The 19,930-nt window shown below is 36.0% G+C and overlaps 1 protein-coding gene across 4 annotated transcripts in view; it reads left to right on the top strand.

The window, feature by feature from the left end:
* Positions 1–19,384, top strand: part of LOC131051221 (uncharacterized) — a 125,077-nt gene extending 105,693 nt beyond the window's left edge. For all 4 annotated transcript variants that reach the window (XM_059216740.1, XM_057985632.2, XM_057985646.2 and 1 more), the window contains one exon: positions 18,712–19,384. In XM_059216740.1, coding sequence (XP_059072723.1) covers positions 18,712–18,721 — 10 coding nt within the window. In that variant the 3' untranslated portion in view covers positions 18,722–19,384. The remainder of the gene's footprint in view (positions 1–18,711) is intronic.
* Positions 19,385–19,930: the final 546 nt, after the last annotated feature.

Raw genomic sequence — 19,930 nt, 5'->3', positions numbered from 1 at the left:
TTAAATGACCTTATTACATAAAGAATAAAAAAAAAAACCCAAAATGCTAATTTTGAACCCACTAAACCTAGGGTACTCTTGCACCATACTCCCCAAGCAAAATTGACTCAAGTCCCCTTGAGGATAGTGCTACAACAATGCATTCAAGTTCAATCATGCCATTCTGTGACCTCCAAGAGATATCTTCATTAGGCAACCCCTTTCAATGAACCAAATACTGGAAATTAGCATTATTTTTTGTGTTCTTGAGCTCTTTGTCACCTAAGATACACTCTAACTGTAGAGGGCTACTCGATGGATGATTCCTGACCAGTTCTTTACTTGAAAATGTTGTAGAACCTGCCTCTTTACCTGTTACCAAACCTCCTCCATCCTTGAAATGAACCCCCTTGTTCTCCACTTTTGGTGTATGCTTGAACTTGCTCTTTTTCCCTTGTAATTTATCCTTGACCTCTTCACCTTTTCTGCTCACATCTTCCATATGTTGTTGTGTCCTTGTATTTGCTGTTTGATCAGTCATAGTAACCTCTGTTATAGAAGAAATAGAATGACCGATATCCTCTTTTGAAAGTAATGAACGGAACACTCCTTCAACCATCATATCAATATACTCCTTAAACCAACCTTGGATCTCCAAAATCATTTCATCCTTGACCTTCAATGCAACAGATTTTAACACCAACTCATTACCATTTTCCTCCAAAATCAAGTCATTCTTCAAGCCTGATGTCATAGTGTCCCCATGTTTAGTAGTGGCCGCAATGTCCATGTTTTTCTCTTCATTTACCTTTGTAAACTCTTTTCTACCTACCATCATCACATTAGCTTTCTTGGTTTGTCCTTTATCCTCTTCTTTCAAGGGTGTCAAGGTACAAGATATCCCATCCTTTTCTATCTCATAGGTATTCCTTGTCCCATCATACATAGCATGCCTATCAAATTGCCAAGGCCTCCCTAGCAGCAAATGGCATACATCCATGGGTAATACATCACATAAAATTCTGTCCTTATACCCTCCTATGTTGAACTTCACCCAACTTTGTTCATTCACCAAAACATATTGACCCACATTCAACCAAGAGACTTTGTAAGGAGTAGCATGTGGTATCCTAGGCAACTTAAGTTTTTGAACCATCTCAATTGAAACCATATTATCTGTACTTCCTGAGTCAATTACAACCTTACATACCTTAACCCCCCATGCACTTACAAGTCGTTTTGAAGAGAGTCTTCCTTTGTGATGGCTCCTTGTCTACTGATGCCTTGATGATAGTTCTTCTTACCATTAGTGATTCACCAACTTCTGGATTAGCATGTTGAGATGGGGAGTTGACACTCTCATTATCTTCTTCTTCTTCCACCAATTGAGTTCTCCTTTCTCCTCCATGTGAAGTAGAAGCCTGACCTTCATTGCATTGCCATGCTTGGTGTCCAAACTTGTTGCATTGATAGCACCTTCCTGTGAATGCATTACAACCTCTTCCTTGACCTCCTCTAAACCCACCTCTCTAATCAACAACTTGGTCTTGGACTTTGTTTGCATCTTCTTGGCTCTCATATGATTGTCTTGGAGTAGAAAATGAACCTCTTCCTCTGAAATTGCTGCCTCTACCCCTGGTTGACTTATCTTGCCTTCTTCTTAGCTTTTCTTCAACCCTAATTGCCATTTGATAGCATTCCTCTACCGTCCTTGGGTTATGCAAACTCAACTCATCTTGGATGTTAAACCTTAACCCGCTAAGATATCTAGCTACCTTCTCCACATCATCCTTCTTGTGACCTACTCTTATGCTCAGTTTGTAAAACTCATCTGTGTAAGCTTTGACATCCATATCTCTTTGCTTCAAACCTTGAAGTTTCTTGTACAATTGAATTGCATAATCAGCCGGTAAGAACTTACCCTTAAGCTTAGCCACTCAGTTACCGTTTCTTGCCAAAAATGGCCGGGTCCTGGCCCTGGTTCATGCCCGGTCCTGGTCCGAGCTTGGTTCAACCTGGGTCCCACATGGGTCCTGCCCAGGCGGCTGGGTTCCCTGTGGGTCCTGTGTGGCAAGACCCACAGGGAACCCAGCCTCTTGGGCAGGACCCGGGTGGGACCAAGGTCGAACCAAGGGGGACCCGGGTGAACCCAAGCCCGTGGGTTCCCAAAAACGGGGCCCACGGGTTGGAAAAAAAAGAAAAACAATTAAAAAACAAATTTTTTAATCTTATTTTAACATTTTGAAACTTGAATCAGTTGAAACTTGAAACTTGAATATTATCTTTTTTGCAAATTATGAATATGATATTACATTTATGATTTACGATATATCAATATCAAAATATTTATTGGCATTGGCAATTATGGATTTATGATTTATTTGTTATCATTTATGTATCATTGTATGGGAAAGTTACATTGTATGTTTCATATTTGTATGTTTGAACTGTGAATATATATAATTTTGATGTTTGAAGTTTGAACATATATATATAAAAAAAAAACTAAAATATATATATATATGGACGAACCCGTACCCGTACCCAAAAAAAATAAAATTTTGCCGAATCCGCGAATCTGTACTTGAATCCGAACCTGAATCCGAACCGGAACCGGTAACTTAGCTTAGCCACCATTCTGTCCCAAGAAACAATTTTTGGCTTACCTTTCTTGCTCCTTTCAGTTTGCTCATAATCCCACCATAATAGAGCATGACCCTTCAATTTTGTTTTTGCTATCTTGACTCTTTGTTCCTTAGGTACATCCTCACATTCAAAATAATTATCAAGTGTTGCAATCCAATCTAAAAGTTCTTCATCATTCAAATTACCTCCATACATAGGTTCATCCATTTTACATTGTGTTTATCTCCCTTATCTCCCTTGACTGCTCTCCGTAGCTTGGCCATCCTCTGCTCTTCAAGATCCAATTCCTCCTCCTCTTCTTCTTCTTCTTGGGGATACTCCCTTTCCCCTTCCTCTTCATGGTCACTCTCATCCATGACCATACCTCTCCTTTGACTGGTTTCAACAGCCTCAAGCCTTGCTACCAACATATCTTGCAGCTCCTTCAACCTCCTAATCTCTCTTTCAGTCTTCTCTTCCATTTCATGCATTTTTTTAGCCATATGGTTACCTTTTGGAGGCATCTTGTTCTCTTTCACTTCACCCTTTTCCTCTTACAGACCGACCTATGCTCTGATACCAATTTGATACAGAGGAGGGCTTATAATCTTCTTCCTCACACAAGCCAACACTCACAGTTGCTCTTGAGCATAAATCAATGTTAGTTTCTTCACAATTAGGCTTCTTTCCTAGTAGCCCTCCAAATAGGGTTTTCCCACCATAACTTCCAGTGTAGGTATGATATCAAAAATGTAAAAACAGTTTTAGATACCCATTTGGCTCTTACAAAACATTCTTCAAAATTAGGTAGGGTTTCTTTGTACGGAAAGGGTCAAAATTGGATTGTCCTCTCTTCTATTAAGCCTAAAAAGTGTAGCAAATCAACCTTTTTTTGCCATAACTTTTGTTGTAGAATTGACCAAGAAGATGTAAGACTATTTTTGGATACACATTTGGACCTTATACAACATATCTAAGAACCAAGACAAGTTACTTTGTACGGAAACCTTCAAAAATTGATTTATTTGTTCACTATTACTCTAACTAGGGCTTTAGGCTGCCTATCAAGAAAATGCCATAACTTTTGATCTACTCAATGAAATAAGATGAAATCAACTTTGTCAGAAACTAGATTCATTCCTCTTCAATCTCCAATCGATTTCAAGTAGGTACAGACCTGTACAATTTTGTACAAAATAGAAAAACAGAGAAAAACGTGTTCAGATTTGTAGAATTATTGATTTTCTTTTATTGCAACCACTCCTCCAAATCAACAACCAACCTCTCTAACCTTGGGATTCGTGTTTACAACATGTATTTATGCTATTACAATCACATTTCAACTTCCGAACCTTTCAACTTCCCACTTCATGCAACATTGACCCTTCATATTCCACATTGTGCAATTTGACAAGATTTGCAACATTATCATATTTTGCAAAATTAACAACTTATGCAATTTGACACTCCCCCCCTAGTGACCTAATATGGATTCAAACCCACATGACATGATCTTAAATGACCTTATTACATAAAGAACATTAAAAAAAAACCAAAATGCTAATTTTGAACTTACTAAACCTAGGGCGCTCTTGCGCCACTTCATGATGCACACCATTTTCATAATTTTGTATAAGGCAAAAATCCATGCTAAACCTATGTTTTTTTTTTGTGATTTAGACATTTTCTTGGTATGGCAAGTCAACTGGAAAAACTTGTAGAGTTTCTAGTGAGTCTTGGCAAGAACTCGCCAAAAAATTGGTGAGTAGATCTTGTGAGTACTTGTAGAGAAAAAATTGCTAACCATGTTTTATGTTTCTATACTCTTTGTGATAATGTATGAATGCAAACACATCTATGCTAAGTGGAGATACTACTGATAACATTAACAACATTGGCTAAGTGGTGTTTGTGAGATGCTAATTGTAGAGAATCCATTATCAATAAGTTATTTGGGAGCATCTCACTCAGTTTATAGATCAATACGCCCCTTGGGGGTTGAGTGTTGGCAGTTGTTTTGGGTGGAAACTCCTTTGTTTTTCCACTCGTCCAGATGTCTTGTTGCTAACAATTCCCTACAACTATGCTTAGCTGCAGAACAACCCTTTCAATCAATAAGTGCAGTATTGCTTTTATAAACATTGCTAGCCACATCATTTGTGGTGAAGCTTTCCTTATCTATGAAGGTCTCACAACTTTGAAAATCACTGTATTGTAACAGTCTTGTTGATTCAATTCTGTCTCTGGAAGAGGAAATACAAGTAGAATATTCCATGTTTAACTTTGAAATCTCAGATTTGGGGAAAAGTGAAAAAATTGTGTGGAATTTGAGGGGTCATACATAAAATCATGCAAATTTAAACTCCTTTTGCAAATTTTCCAAATATGTAGGTAGTTTTGCAAGGTATTCTATCTTACTTCTAGAATTTATCTTTTATGAAAAAATCCCTTGTCTAAAGAGTTAGGAGTCACCATTAAAACCATAGTTTTGTTTTTTAAAATCATATGGAACTTGAGCAAGCAGTCAAACAAAACATGATGCAAAATTAAACGCCTGGCTTTTTTCTTTTCCAAAATTCCAAATGTGTAGGCAGTTTTGCAAGATATTCCATCCAATTTCTAGAACTAATATTTTGTGACAAATCCCCTTGTCTAAACAGCCAGGACTCACCATTCAACCCATAGAATTTTTTTTGACTAATATACCACTGTCTAGAACAAATTTGCAAAATTCTTAATCTACATACTAACTTTGCAATTTTACTTCAATGTTGTAGAAGGCTATCGCATTTCCAGCTCTGTAATAATCATCTCCTGCACTTCTCAAATTCTTAAGGGGTTGAGTCCTAAGATCTAATACTATGTCATAAAAAAACAATATTGTCCTTAAATAATCAATTTAACCTTGTGCAAAATTATTGAGATTAAATCTACAATTGCTTTACTCCATTAGCACTCCGTAGTGTTCATGATATAAAGATATGCAATAACATACAATGATAGAAAAGATAGAGAGCACAAGCTATGATGGTACAAGGAGTGTAATTGTTATCAATTTAGCATTTGGATGATAAAATATATATACAACAATATCTCCATCTATTTATTTGTTGGCAGGCCATGCTTGATGTACTACACCATAAGGGTTTACCTATAATTGTGAACACCAGTTACATAACTATGGTACCTAAATAGGGTCCAGTAACTGTTACCTAAGGAGCACCTCGTTAATTGGTTTCTCATATTGATAATAACTTCAAGCATAGAATTAACAACATTTTATCTTATAACAAGTGGGAGATTGTGGAGTTGATTTGAAAATCATGAGCGGGAGCAGGAGCAGGCGTGGTCCAGGGGTTAGGGTTTCTACTAAAGAAGAAGATGTAGAGGAGGTGGACGAGGAGTAAGATGGTGGTTTGGGGACTGTGGAGGGTGTGTCTTGCACTCTCTTAGTTCTATTGAGGGCTTTGTTCAAGGAGGGTGTTTGCTCTTGGTCGTTTGCCCTTTTTCTCTATTTGGGGGTCTTTGTTTTGGCTCGAGACTTCGTGAGGGCGCTGAGATGGAGCCGTGTTGGTGTTGCAGGTTTCTTCTGTTTCGTAGCTGCTATGTGTGTCCTGATCCACGTGAGCTGGTGTGGGGTTATGGACCCGTGTTTCCATCCCAACTGTAGTTTTGTTTTGATCATGTGCGGGAGTGATGGTAGAATTTTGGATCTGGGTGGAGATGTCGATGTGGGCTTTGTCTCCCCTCAAGATTTGCATTGGCTGGTGATCCTCTGCTCAAGGATATGGTTGTGGTGTTGTAGGATGTTTTTTCCCATGATCTTTGCTTTCGGTTGCCTTTGTTCTTTGTGCTGGGTGTTTGCTTGGCCCTCTTTTCTTGTGTTTTTGGGGGTTCTCTTGAGGGATGTCAGTCATGCTTCTTTTCTGTAGGAGTGTGGACCGTGTACTTTACTGTTTCTATTTTTCTCAAGAGGATCTTTTTGGGGGCTCTGACTTTCATCTTTCTTTTCCTCTCAGCCTATTGTATAGAGGTGAATCGCTCTTCTATTGAGGGGAAGAGTGGTTGGTTGGGTAAAGTTGGATGGAGTCTTTTGGGGGTCTTTATTTCTTTGTTTTTTGAGGTCGGTTATCTGTTTGCTTTCATCTCCAGGTTGTTGGGTCTCTGTCACTTTTCTCCTATGGAGGTGGAGACTTTGGTAGAGCTTGTTTGCCTGGAGTTTGACTAGATTTTGCCTCTTTTTCTGCTTAAGTTTTTGGGAGCCTCTCTAAAACCCAATAGTCCAACAAATTGGCATGGCCTCGCTCCTTTGCCATTGGATTTGGTGTGGATGAATGAAGCCTAGCTTATTTAGATGGTGGTTTGTGTCTTTTCAGCTCCTATTAAGGTGGGCCCTTGTCCTATTGAGGTGGAGAGGAGTTGTGCTTGAAGGGTGCGGATTTTCAGATGGATTGTCTTGGTTGGTTTTAACTTGATGGTTTTGGGGGCCATTTCAAAACCCAACATGAAGGTTTGGGGAGCCTTTCAAAACCCCCTAGTTCTAGACTACTTCTTAATGCTTTTCTTCTAGGATCTGGATGTAATGAAGTTGGGAACTTTGTTTGCTAATCTTCAGGTTATGGGTGCCTAGAAAAACTCTTGGTATTTGTTGTTGGTTTTGGGAGCCAAGTCAAAACCCAATATGAACGTTTGGGGAGTCTTTCGAAACCCCTAGGTTCCAAATTGTTCATTTATGCTTATCTTCAAGATTTTGGCTATTATGGTTTTGGGATCTCTTCCAAAACTCATTATTCAGGTTATGAGTGCCTGGAAAAACCCGTTGTATTAGGTGAAGGTTACGGGAGCCTTGATAAAACCCTTGGACTTTCTTGTTTTGATATCTTTTGGTTTTTGATTGTTGTGAAGGATGGCTTTGGCCTCCTCTTTTCAGCTGGCTCTTCAATGACTTCTTTTGTTAGGTTCTGGGTGGGCTGCTGGTAGTCTTTGCTGATTTTTGTAGCAGCGTTCTTCTTTTGGTTCTAGATCCATGCAAAATCCAAGGGTTTCAAGTCCCTTCAAAACTTGTTGTAAGGGGTTTCGGGTCCCCTCAAAATCTGTTTTTTCCTTAATAAAAAACGTCAAGCCTAGAATTAAAGTACTCAACTAAGGTAGAATTACAATTGAGTGCAAATATTTATTAACATGAAACTAAATATATCTGTGGTGACCGAAGTAGGTCAATGGACTTCTAAACACATCAAGTTACAATAGAAAATGACTAGGGTAGAAAAGAATTGCAGGAGCTAAAAATTTGAACAAGGAAAAAATTAACAATAAAATATCCATACCATTATAAGAAAAGATAAACCCAAAGCTAAGAGGTGAATCTTGGATTGGAAACTAGAAGCAAATCAGGACCAAAGAGGAATAGTTCAGTCAACTCTACATCAATGCTTAGAGTTAGGAGGAGAACTGCTAGGATCATTGATTGCCACCAATTCAAAATATGATAGTAGTTAATGAAGAACACCCTAGGGTAAGGGGACTTGGTTTAACGATCCTTGGATGAAGCAGGATTCTTCCCTTATAGGTTCTCATAACATCCAAAGCCGACAAATCTCCAAATGTTGCAATATCCCTTGCAATATTTTCTCAATCAAACTTACAATTTTCACAACTTCCATTCAGACATTTCGTCAAATAGTTTCTTTTTGCTAGGCCGAGTTTGTTTTTCAACTTGTTTTTGAAGGAATATCATAAAGGTCATCATAACGTTAATTTTTGAGTTTCTAAATAGTGATAGCACATTATTTTAACAAAATTATTGAATAATATATGCATCATTTTCATTGAATAATTTTGTGAACTGCTGTTACAAAATGTCCCATACTGAAATTTCGTACAGAAATAATGACATAAAGAAAATCATAATAGTTGTAGCTTAATTTGCTGACCTCAACTTCAGATTGATCAACAACCAATCCACAACCATCTTTATATTCCCCTTCCCATCTGTACGGCCTGCTCCACATTAGTATGACACTCCCTTTTAAAGGTACAACAACTACAAAGTGGGGTGACTACCTTTTTGAAGGTGGCGGCAGTTTTGTTGACTCCTTTTTAGGCTGCGTTGGAAATATTTAAGGCTTTAAAGCCTTAACAAAAGCTTCAACACTCTTGGGTTACACAGTAATGTGGTACGGTTCTTTTTGGTGCCTCTCTATGGGAGAGCTGGGATATCTCAACATAAAATAAGTATGATTCTTCATTCACCTCTTTCACTACACACTTCACTTATAATTTCCGTGTCTTTCTCCTCTTGCACACACAACACTTTTCACAAAGCTAATTTTTGCTAGTAAATCTCAATGAATTTGTACTTGTGAACTAAGTACAAAGTTCGAATTCAAATATGAGTTCGGCAACCATAAAATTCAAATGAAGTTCGGCGAGGGTAAAAATTTGTGAAAAAAAAATCATCTTTAAATTTGTTTTAACATATGTTTTTTTGAAAAATATAAGTAATATATTTAATTATTAAAATAGTATAACATTGCTAAATAGATTTGAAATCATTATAAAAAAATGACATATTTATAAAATATAAACCATAAGAAACATGTGAAATCATGATTGCAAAGATGGTTTTATGTCAAAAAGGTACAATCAAAAGTCAAGACTTTAGAACTTTAAAAAAGCTTCAAGTTCATCAAGAGCACTTGGTTGAGATGTTGTAGTATCATCATTAATATAACTACCCAATTCATCATAAAAAAATTTAGGCTCATCTACAACTGGCACTTCTATGTCTTTTGAAATTTGTTGTGAAGAAGATGAGTCATTTGCTGATTTGTTCATGAACAATTTTATTCTTCTGCAGATGTAGACAAGATCTCCCAACTTTTTGGACTACAACTTGTTCCTATTTTTGGAATGGATGTGGTCAAAGCAACTCTAGTCCCTCTCACAATTTGATGAACTTTCTCCTTGACTCAGTATTCAAATGGCAAAGCACTGTAGTTTAGGAGATTGTACTAAATACTTCATCCACCATCTATAGCCAACTACCTCATCTCATGCCATATCATATTTGGCTGTGTATTTAAAACATCCCTTCCACTCTTGTATTTCCAATAAACCTGCTAATGGCTTCAAAAAGGTCTGCCATAATTTCACAATCACCTTGTCTATCAATATGAAATAGCTTAGGCTCCAAAATATCAAGATGCTGCACCTAAAGGTCTGTGCATCATTTTCCATCTGAAATCATGTGTGTGGAATCTTTAGGGGCAAACCCTAATTAGGGTTTTGCATGTAATCATGGCTTGAGGCCTATATAAAGGGGTGACCCCTCATTTGTAAGGGAGGGAGATTTGTATGAATTTGTTGCGATAAGTTTTTAAGATAATAACAGTGAAACATAGTTCGCTGATGGTGTCCACTTAAGTTATTTTTCAAAACTTGCATGGTTTCACCTTCCTCACTTAGAGTAGAAGTAGAGTAGTGCTTTGATTTCAATGGAGAATGTAATGATGTTTGATGAATTCCCATGGTTCATACTTTTTGCATCTTGTTGATTATAAGTTGCAGTGTAAAGTTAGCCTAAGCCACCAAATTTGTGCTAAGTTCAATTGTGGATAGTCATTTGGATTGCGTCGTTTTGGGTATTCAAATGCACTTTCTTGATGTGAAAATCCTTCAATATCCTTAGAAGATTGCACTAGTTTTTGTGGAGTTGTAGTTAATCTTGGCGAAGCAGGATTTGGTTTAACTAGAATTCGTCTACTAGAGCACTATCTATTGATATCACTACTCTTAGGAGTAGATTTACATCCTTCTAAACCCTTTCCCCTTTAATTTCAGTCCATTCCAATTCAGTTCAGCAAAAACAGAAGCATTGCAGAATTGCCATATCCCATGATAAAGTTCCTGCCACAACAAAGAAGTGATAGAATGATCCAAACATAAGTCCCCTTGGATTACTAGCATATCATATCAAGCCAACTAATTCATATCCATTGCATAATCAGAACCTTGGAGTCAATCGTTTGAACTTATTGCAATCTTAGCATATGATTGAACTTTGATCAAGAGAGAGTAAAGTGACCGCTAGGCAACTTTATTCTGTGTTGGATGCTGTCATAAAAAACACATCATTAGGTAGACTAGAAGAGGACATAATAGTTGTGAATCTAGACACATCCTCTTTAGTTTTTTGTTTCTTTTGTGCCTTCATCTTTCCTCCAATTGAGGAGGAATGTTCTTTCTCGAAAAATAGCTTTAAACTTTGGAGTCACACTTCGACATGCAATATCATCTCCACCTGTACCCCTTGTAATATGAAGCAAGTGGTCTATTACCCTTGATAAATTTCAAGTAAAAGTTTTTAGGCAAGTGGTCACATATTTTCATGCCCTGGTAGTTGATTCTTTTGGAGCCATTAAATTAAAATCTACATGATTCAAAAGAAAAATAATATTTACTATTTAAAAAACTATCTAAATTTTATTTAGAAAACATGAAAACAAAATATATGAAATTTTTATTTCTAACTGTAAAAAGCAATACAATTCAATATTAAAAGTTTAAAACTTTATTTCAAATATTTAAATATATTATTTTTCAAATAAAACAATATTATATTTAATATTAAAAATAATATATTTGTTAAAATTATGTTAAATTCTAGTGTATTTATTAAACTTAATTTAAATACTTTAGCTTAAATTTGTTGAAATTTATATATATAGTTCCAAGTCTAAATAAATACTAAAAAAATTATAAAAAAAAAATTAGATATAAATCTCCCAAAATATAGTCCTCTAAAGAATCGTATAGGAAACAAACTAGGCGCTCATTTCAATGCATTTGGAGGTTGATGAGGAGATCGACATATACATTGGTTTTCATATACCCGTCCAGGGAAGCGATGATTGTGATCGAAGAAACAAAATTTTAATACATGGCATCCAAAGGGTAAAAGTTATAGATGGGTTCCAAAGCAGCAAGTTGTATTGCAACCATAAAGACCTAAACACTTACCAAATGTGGGCAAAGCATCGAAAGAAGGGGTAGTGTAGGTTGTTTTTCCCATAGACATGCTAGCACCTTAGATCCAAGATCTCAAGGAGCGAGTGCTTATTTGTAAGTTCTAGAACTTTCAACCCTCAAAAGATTTGCTACTTGATTCCATAGATTTTCATTGGAATGGGGTAAATGAGGTTTTTTATGTAGAGCTTGGTAATGGCTTTTTTGTTGCAATCATTGAAAAAAAATGGAAAGAGATTTCGTATTCAAGAACAAATCTTGGTGTATTAATGGATTTGGGTTGCACATTCAACCATAGGCTCCTAATTTTAATACTTCATCAGCTAGCATAAAATTCATTCCTTTTTTTATTCAACTGTGTTCTTTTCCCTTGGAATACAGGGAGCTTCACTTGCTGGAAATTTAGGGGATCAACTTCTCTAAGTGGCCGCTCGAGACAATTGTTTCCACTTTCAAACACATCTTCATGAGCGAACCAGAGGAGGGGGACATGAGGGAAGCAAACAGACACTTCCAGAGGCTCTGGACCAAGCTCCTCTACAATTTCTTCTATCTCTTCCACCCAAGAATTAATTTACTCTTTTGGAGGAAACAAGGCCCATCATCCTCCAGGTATTCTTTAATCCAATTCTTTTCCTTAATCTTGGAAAATCAGAAGAAATTGCAAAGGAAATTCACATTCTCTTTGATCCTGAATTTTCTGGTCTAGAAGGGTTTCTCATCTTCAATATAGAGAATGGGAAAACATGGAGGGGGTTTCCCATTCCCAATCGTAACCATATAGTCCTTAGGGAGAGGAATGGTGAGGTTTTCATCAATATTTCTCATGACCCTACTTAAATCTCCCAATAATCCCGCCTTGAAGACCTTTCCACAAAGATTTTCAATCTTTTCTTTGGAAAGGCCTTTGTGAAGGAGTGTTGCCATGAAGACTATCGAGATTTCCATATGCACTTTGTATTTATGATTTGTCCTTAGAAATTCATCTCCAAGAATTCTCTTGACAACCCTCACAATCACAAAATGGGACACATTAAGCACTTCTTGCAGGCGTTTCTCCATTATCTCTCCCATGAACGTCATCTGCCTTTTGGAGGCAATTAAACGGATTGGAGAATCCATCTCGTGCTTTGCTCAACCCAGACCCTATGTTAGCAACCTGTAGAAACCTTCTTTCGAACTTCAAAATGCTTTTGACTGAGCTATTGAGAAGGAAAACAAAATAGAATAAAACTTGCCATGAAAGCCATTCCATGCATTAATTCCACAAAGCATCTATATTGCCTTACTCATGTTAAGTTGATCTATCAAATCACCCAAAATCCGCTTAGTGGATTCCAATTTTTGAAATCATTGATCAATGAGCTTACCTACCACTAAAGGAAGCAATATTTAGTGAAATAAGACCTTGCTTTACTCTATCCCCACCAAAATAGCTACAACAACAAAACCAAAGAAAAATATTATAATATGAATATATTTAAAATTTTAATTTAAATAATATTATTATATAAATCAAGCTTGAAATTCTTCACAAATATTCACGAGATGTGTGATTAGTCCTAAGTCAATACCCTAGCCGATATAATCAATCAAAAACTCACTCGTGATTTTTTGAATGATTGCGAAAACTCTTGATTTAAACCCTAGTGACTCACTAGGAAACACCTGGTGCTGAAAAAGGTAAAAGGCAATTTATGTTTTAGGTTTTCATTATATTCCTCCCATGCGACGCAACTAAGACGAGTGAAGAAAAGTGACGGTGGTGGCAAGTGCAACCAAGTATATGAAAAAAATAGTGAACAAATCTTCATCATCAAACTCATTGAATCTTCTTCAAAATGTTTTTTATTGAACTCAAATTTTCATTTATAATGCTCCTCGGTTAGCAATTGTCACCTATATCATTCAAGGATATTCTTTGATAATGCTCATCGAATCTCTCTTGACAATAAGCACAGGTGTACAAGAGAGATCAATAAACAAAATTAATAAACATTTGCGAAAATTAGGAAACAAAACTTAAACAACAATGGATGGAAAAGTGAATCTCTAAAAGGTAAAGAAACAACAATTATTAGAAATTATAAACAATATTCAATATTCACTATATCCAAAATTTCAAATATCCTATTATATCTGATCATAACAGAGATCAAATATAATAGGATATCAGATTTAATCAAATGGATAAAATTTATGCAATTTATTATATTTGGTATCCTATTATATGTGATATCAATAAATCATAAATAATATTTAATAAACCATTGAAAATTAATCATAAATAATTAAAAAATAATAAGAAATTTGATATTTTACTTTTCTATTTTTACAATTTAACTTTAGGTTGCGACACTACTGATTAGAGTATTAATTAATTTTTATGTTGCCTCTCTTTTTCTAAGCTTCTTAAATTTTGTTTTTCCAAAGGATGATGGCTACAACAATTAAAGTTAGTGGCATAATGAATATTACACCATGTAACAATTGTCTTGAAGAGGTTGAGAGGGAGACAAGCAATGCTTGCAACATATGAGCAAAAAAAGGCACATAAAAAGAGGACAACAAAGGCAATGGTATCCCTAATGGCAAATTTCAATTCTACAGGGTCACAGGTAGATATGGGGACCTCTTCTTCCCTTGGGCCACATATACGAGGATTGGGAAGTGTGGGCAACCATATGTCTAACTTTTTTGTTTCCTACAACACTCTTGATGCACAAGCCAAATTGCAAGGTATTGGATGGAATAAAGAATTGCAACATTGGACAAAGTTGGCATGTGCTAGATTTTGGTACTACAATAATATTTCGTTCAATGTTGCTTCTAGTCCATATGGGGAGCAATTGATCATTGATCATGGTAAGTAGGGGTTCAAGGCCCCAAGTCGTCATGAGTTGAGTGAGGCCATTATTGTAGAATGAGGTCGAAAAAACATGTCGATTAGTGAAAGAATAAAGGAGAAATTGGGAAAAGAATGGTTGTGCCATTATATTTGATGGGTGGGTGGATGGCAGGACTAAGACACTCATCAACTTTCTAGTTGCTTCAGGGGGACAATTGGTATTTTTAAAATTAGTTCTTGCCTCCAATTAAGTGAAAAATGCAAAGAGCTTGTGCAACATGTTGGATGAGGTGGCGATAGAAGTGCAAGTGCAAAATGTCATTCAGATTGTGATTGATATTGTAATTGCTTATGTGGCAACCGACAAACTTCTCCAAGCTAGGCATCGGACATTATTATAGAGCCCTTGTGTTGTCCATTGCCTCGACTTGCTCCTTGAGGACATAGGGAAACTAAGTTGGGTGAAGAATGCACTTGAAGATGGAAGGGATATCACAAAATACATCTACAACCACACATGGGTTTTGGATCTTATGAGAGAGCACATTGATGGTAAGGATCTCGTACGAACATAAGTCATGTTTTGCCACTAATTACCTCATCTTGCAAAGCATATTAGCTACATTGCTCAAATTGAAGTGGGATGTTTGTGAGTGAAATATGGTTGGAGAGTCCTTATTGTAGGAAGCTTGAAGTAGAGAAGGTTGTCAAGGCCATTTTTGATGATAAATTTGTTAAACTAATGGAGGAGATCATCAATAGAAATTTTCAAACTTCAATTGATGATTTATCATGTGATTTATTTTTTAATTTTCCAATATTACAATGTGTTGATTTTGTTAATTTTTCTATATCTAGGTGTCAAAACCATTGGTGAGGGTTCTATGAATGGTGGCTGAGAATCAAAACCCCACAAAGTGTCTACATGAGGTCATGGATAAAGGCCAAAGAAGCGATTCAACATTTGTATGGCTCAAACAAGACCAAATATGAACCCACATGGCACATAATTGATCGAAGGTGGAACTAACAACTCCACCAACATATTCATGCAATTGCCTACTTTTTGAACCCCAAGTTTTATTTCTCCCCTACTTCAAAACAAATATGGAGGTTCCAGTTGGCCTCGAGACATGTATTCGATGATTAATTGATGATGAGAACCTTTGACACTGCATACTTGATGAGTTACAAAGTTATTTGAAGGTCGATGGGCTATTGTTTTCTTAACTTGATTGCACTTGTAGGAGAGCCACCCAATTGTTAGGTTAAAAGAATGTGTTTAATTTTATTTTACTATTTATTTCACTCTTTAAGTTTATAAAATTCTTTACCAACTTATAAATGGCAAATTTTATCGTTGTAGATTTGTGGTGAAAAGATTAGGGTGCTACAACACCTAATCTTCAAAAGCTTGCCATCCACATATTATCACAATGTTTTAGTGCTTCTGGTTGTGAGTGCAATTGACCATTCACACAAAAAAGTGAAATAGGTTGACTCAAAGGTGCTTGAATGACCCTGTCTATGTGAAGTACAACCTTTGATTGCATGAAAAGAAGGTACAAGGGCAAGGTTTACATGGAGCACTTGACTTGGATGACGTTGATCCATATTCAACAGATTAGATTGTTGAGCTTGATGATGTTGATGTTGATATGGATCCATTTTTATAGACGATCACTTAATTGAGTTGGAGAAAGAGCCAGTTGAATGGAAGGCGAAAGTGGTAGCACATGAGGAAGCGAAAGGCGAGGTTGATCATCCATCAGAGGCAGTATCCTCACATACACAACTTGATCCACCTATTGAGGCACTTGTTGAGACACCTATTGAGGATGTTGCAGCTACTTCAACAACACCCACACAACAACAACAATTTTTTTTGAGATTTAGTTGTAGACGAAATTTATGAGTTATAATTTTCATTGATACCAAAAATTGAACTTAATATGTATTCAAAGTTTCTAGTTGTTTTGTGGTCTACAATATGTATTGAACTCAAATTTATTCAGAGGTTGCATTTGTTTTTTTGGTCTATGATATGTATTTAACTCAAACTTTAATTTATATATGATGGAAATCAATAATATGTTCTACAAATTCAATGTATAGTTGTTTTTTAAGAATATATTTTTAAATGTTCCATAAATTTGTGAGTTATTGTCGATTTTTTCTAGACTAAGTTATAAAAAAATTTAGGCCAAAAGAGTTATTTCTTAAAGAGGAGGTAGATCCCTCTTAACTCAAATCAAAATATACCTAGAGTGCTTATTATCAGCTATTAGAGACACCCTAGACTAGAGGCAATCACAGGTCCACAAATGTCGACATATTTACCCATAACATAATTGAGAATCAATTTAGGCCTCAATTGAATGCCAGTGAAATAAACAAGATGCCATGAGGAGATAAACATTTTGGTAAGCATCTCGAGAAGACTACATAATGCAATTTTGATTCCAACAAGCAATTTAAAGATTGCTACTAACATTTGGGCCTTTTGAGTGCCATCATTTGGTTGGCAAAGGAATTCATAGTTCTAAGACTCACCTAGACTCACCAGACTCAATTTGTTTTTTATAAATCTCAAAAAATAACAAAAACAGACATTATTTGACCTTTTTTTGCATCCAAAAACCCTAAAATGTCCCTAAAAGCATCATTTCGCCTAATTTAAAGACATTATGCTCTCTTCACTCTCTTTTCTCTTTTTCCCTAAAAAACATTGTTTTGAGGGCATAGCCATTGAACCCCCACTTCTAGCCCGTAGAGCCATGCAAGTGTGTATCCCCGCACCCCTTCTATCATTAGGTTTTTTCTCACATCTAACACCTTGTGCAGCTTGTCATGCTCTCCCTCAAACCCATTAGTGTCTCCACTCCCAAACCCCCACTAGTTAGTGGGACCTACCTTAGATGCCTTTGTAAGAGGGATGCAAGCTCCTCTGAACCATAGACTTCTAGTTATTGTTTTGATATATGTTTGGAACATTTGATGTGATGGATTTCATATTCCATGAGTTTTGTATACATTTGACAATATTTATATATCTCAGTGTGCTATTTCCTTCAACAATAATTTGCGTTTATAATTTATGTGATCGATGTATGCTTATGTATGTGATCAAATTAACTTCTATTCAATGATGTTATTGTGTCTTTAAGGTTTATTTAATAAAGGGTGCATGAAACAAATTTTAATTCCTTAAAAATCTCTAAATTTCTTGGGTTTTTCACTTGTTGAGTCTGTGCCAAGTTTTTTTGCCAAGTCCCGAGTCTAAGTCTCGTTTCTATGCCAAGGATATGACCACCTGATTTTTTAAATTTAAGTAGTTTCTTTCGTAGCATGGTACGATCCTTTAAAGTTCCCCAAGTAGTGAGATCCTGATCCAAAAACAAACATATTGGGAAAGGATAATGACATTTTCTTAGCCTTCTAGGTGCATAGATTATGGATTAAAACCAAATATGATGGTCTTTGGAAGCCCTCTAAACTGAAGGTTAAATTTGTTTTCTCGCCTTGTTCTTATATACCTTTCACTAGTCAAACAAGGAATTATTCCACAAATTTTATATGCATATTTATGTTACAAAGAGTCCGGAATTCTTTATAGGAAATGCCGTTTGTTACTCCATGGAAAAATACTAAAGAGTTGGTTCAACTTTTGGAATAAATAACAAATAATTGAATTGTTTCTCAATCTCTTAAACTGTTTAAACATTCTTTCTTTGCCTTAGAATATTATTTCATACCAATACGACATTTTTTAAAGAATTGTAAAGATACATCACCTTTAATTATTGTTTACATTCAATATATGCCCGAGGGCCAAAACAAATTACAATTCACTTGCATGTTAACTAACAGCGAACGAAAATTAGACTTAATTAAATTCTTGTAGTCATTGTCAGATCACTGTCTAAGAATTTAAGTTCAAATTAACTGTTGTGGTGAAATACATGAATGATCAAATTCAATCACAATATTCAGTCATGTTATTGGATACTTTATAATAGGCTTCTCCAAGTGCTCAATCTTGTTAGCATCGTTCTTTAATTTAAACAAAGTAGGAGAAAAGTATAGGGATTAATATTGATGTCAATTTAGTTAGAAATTATAACCATATGTTTGAACTCAATGCTATTGGAAAGTTGATATAGTCTAATTACAGTTGAAAGTTGGTATTTGCATGAATTCTTAAATTAATATTTCAACTTCTTTTTGGGCAGGGTGACATGAGTGCACTGGAGGATTTGACTTATTCCAAAAGAAAACAATTCCTTTCCCAATATGCTTTGCCTGTAGACCTTCCTGTAATTTCATTCCATACAGAAGCAAGTACTGATGCTCAAGCCTTGGCTACATTATCCCACATTACGCATATTGAATTTCCATCATTTGTTGGTCCAAGGTCATCATTGATGTCAAATCAGAGTGTGAAGGTACCAATTGTGGCTCCTCTTGCAACAGTTATGGCTGCATTTGCATCATACCTTAACTTGAGATATGGGGAAAAAAGTGATGGCATGGTTGCCAGAAGGGATGCCGAGGTTCCTGGTTCTCTGGTAGTTAAGCCAAATAGGAAGTTGGATCATATTTGGATGTCAATTCCTTCGTCAACATTTGATATTTCTGAACCAAATGCACCTCAAATGTGTGTAGCTTTGTTGGCCTTGCTTGTAGAAATTGGCCAAGGAAAGAACAGATGACTAAAAACTGCTTCAGCGAAGTGACTTTCAGATGCAAAATTTCCTGAACTAATTTGGTTGGGTAGCTCCCTGTGATATTTGAGTAATCATTGCTGAAATATATGAAAAGTAGCACCTATGTTGGTGTGTGTGTTCATGTACATTTTATTAAATACGTATGTTCACCTCAAGCAAATGGCAACTTTGCAGATTTTGTTGCAGTGGCCCATGGATAGGAAGTTGCTTTTTGTGGAATCGTCATCTTTTAGCTAGTAGTTATTATTATTATTATTATTAACAACTGAGAAAAATTAGCAGGTTAGCCTGAAGGTGAACCCCCTCAATAACATCTCAAGCAGTGTGCAGTGGACGCCACCAGTAATCACCACACATTGCAGGTCAAACCGCTGCAAGCAGGAGTTGACTTCAATGACCTGGGCTGCCTAAAGCGACACCCGAGACTGAGTGAGCTAACCCTGTCATCTTTTAGCCAGTTATTATTGATGCTATAATGGATATTCCTTAAGATTGAAAGATGTCCATTTTTATGCATATAAGCAATGTTAAACATATGACTACAATATTCATTCCATCAAATTAGTTACAAATGAAAATCTGCTGCTTGAGAGGGATTGAATGTTTATGTCAAAGGGAGGAAATGTCACGATATGAAATTTTGTTTATATTATATAGAAAATATGACAAATGATTTAAAGTTCACTTTAGTCGGTTAATCAAATAAAAAATAACCTCACACTTA

This window comes from Cryptomeria japonica, chromosome 2 (assembly GCF_030272615.1).
Source record: "Cryptomeria japonica chromosome 2, Sugi_1.0, whole genome shotgun sequence".
Taxonomy (NCBI): domain Eukaryota; kingdom Viridiplantae; phylum Streptophyta; class Pinopsida; order Cupressales; family Cupressaceae; genus Cryptomeria; species Cryptomeria japonica.
This window is presented reverse-complemented; position numbering and strand designations above follow the sequence as displayed.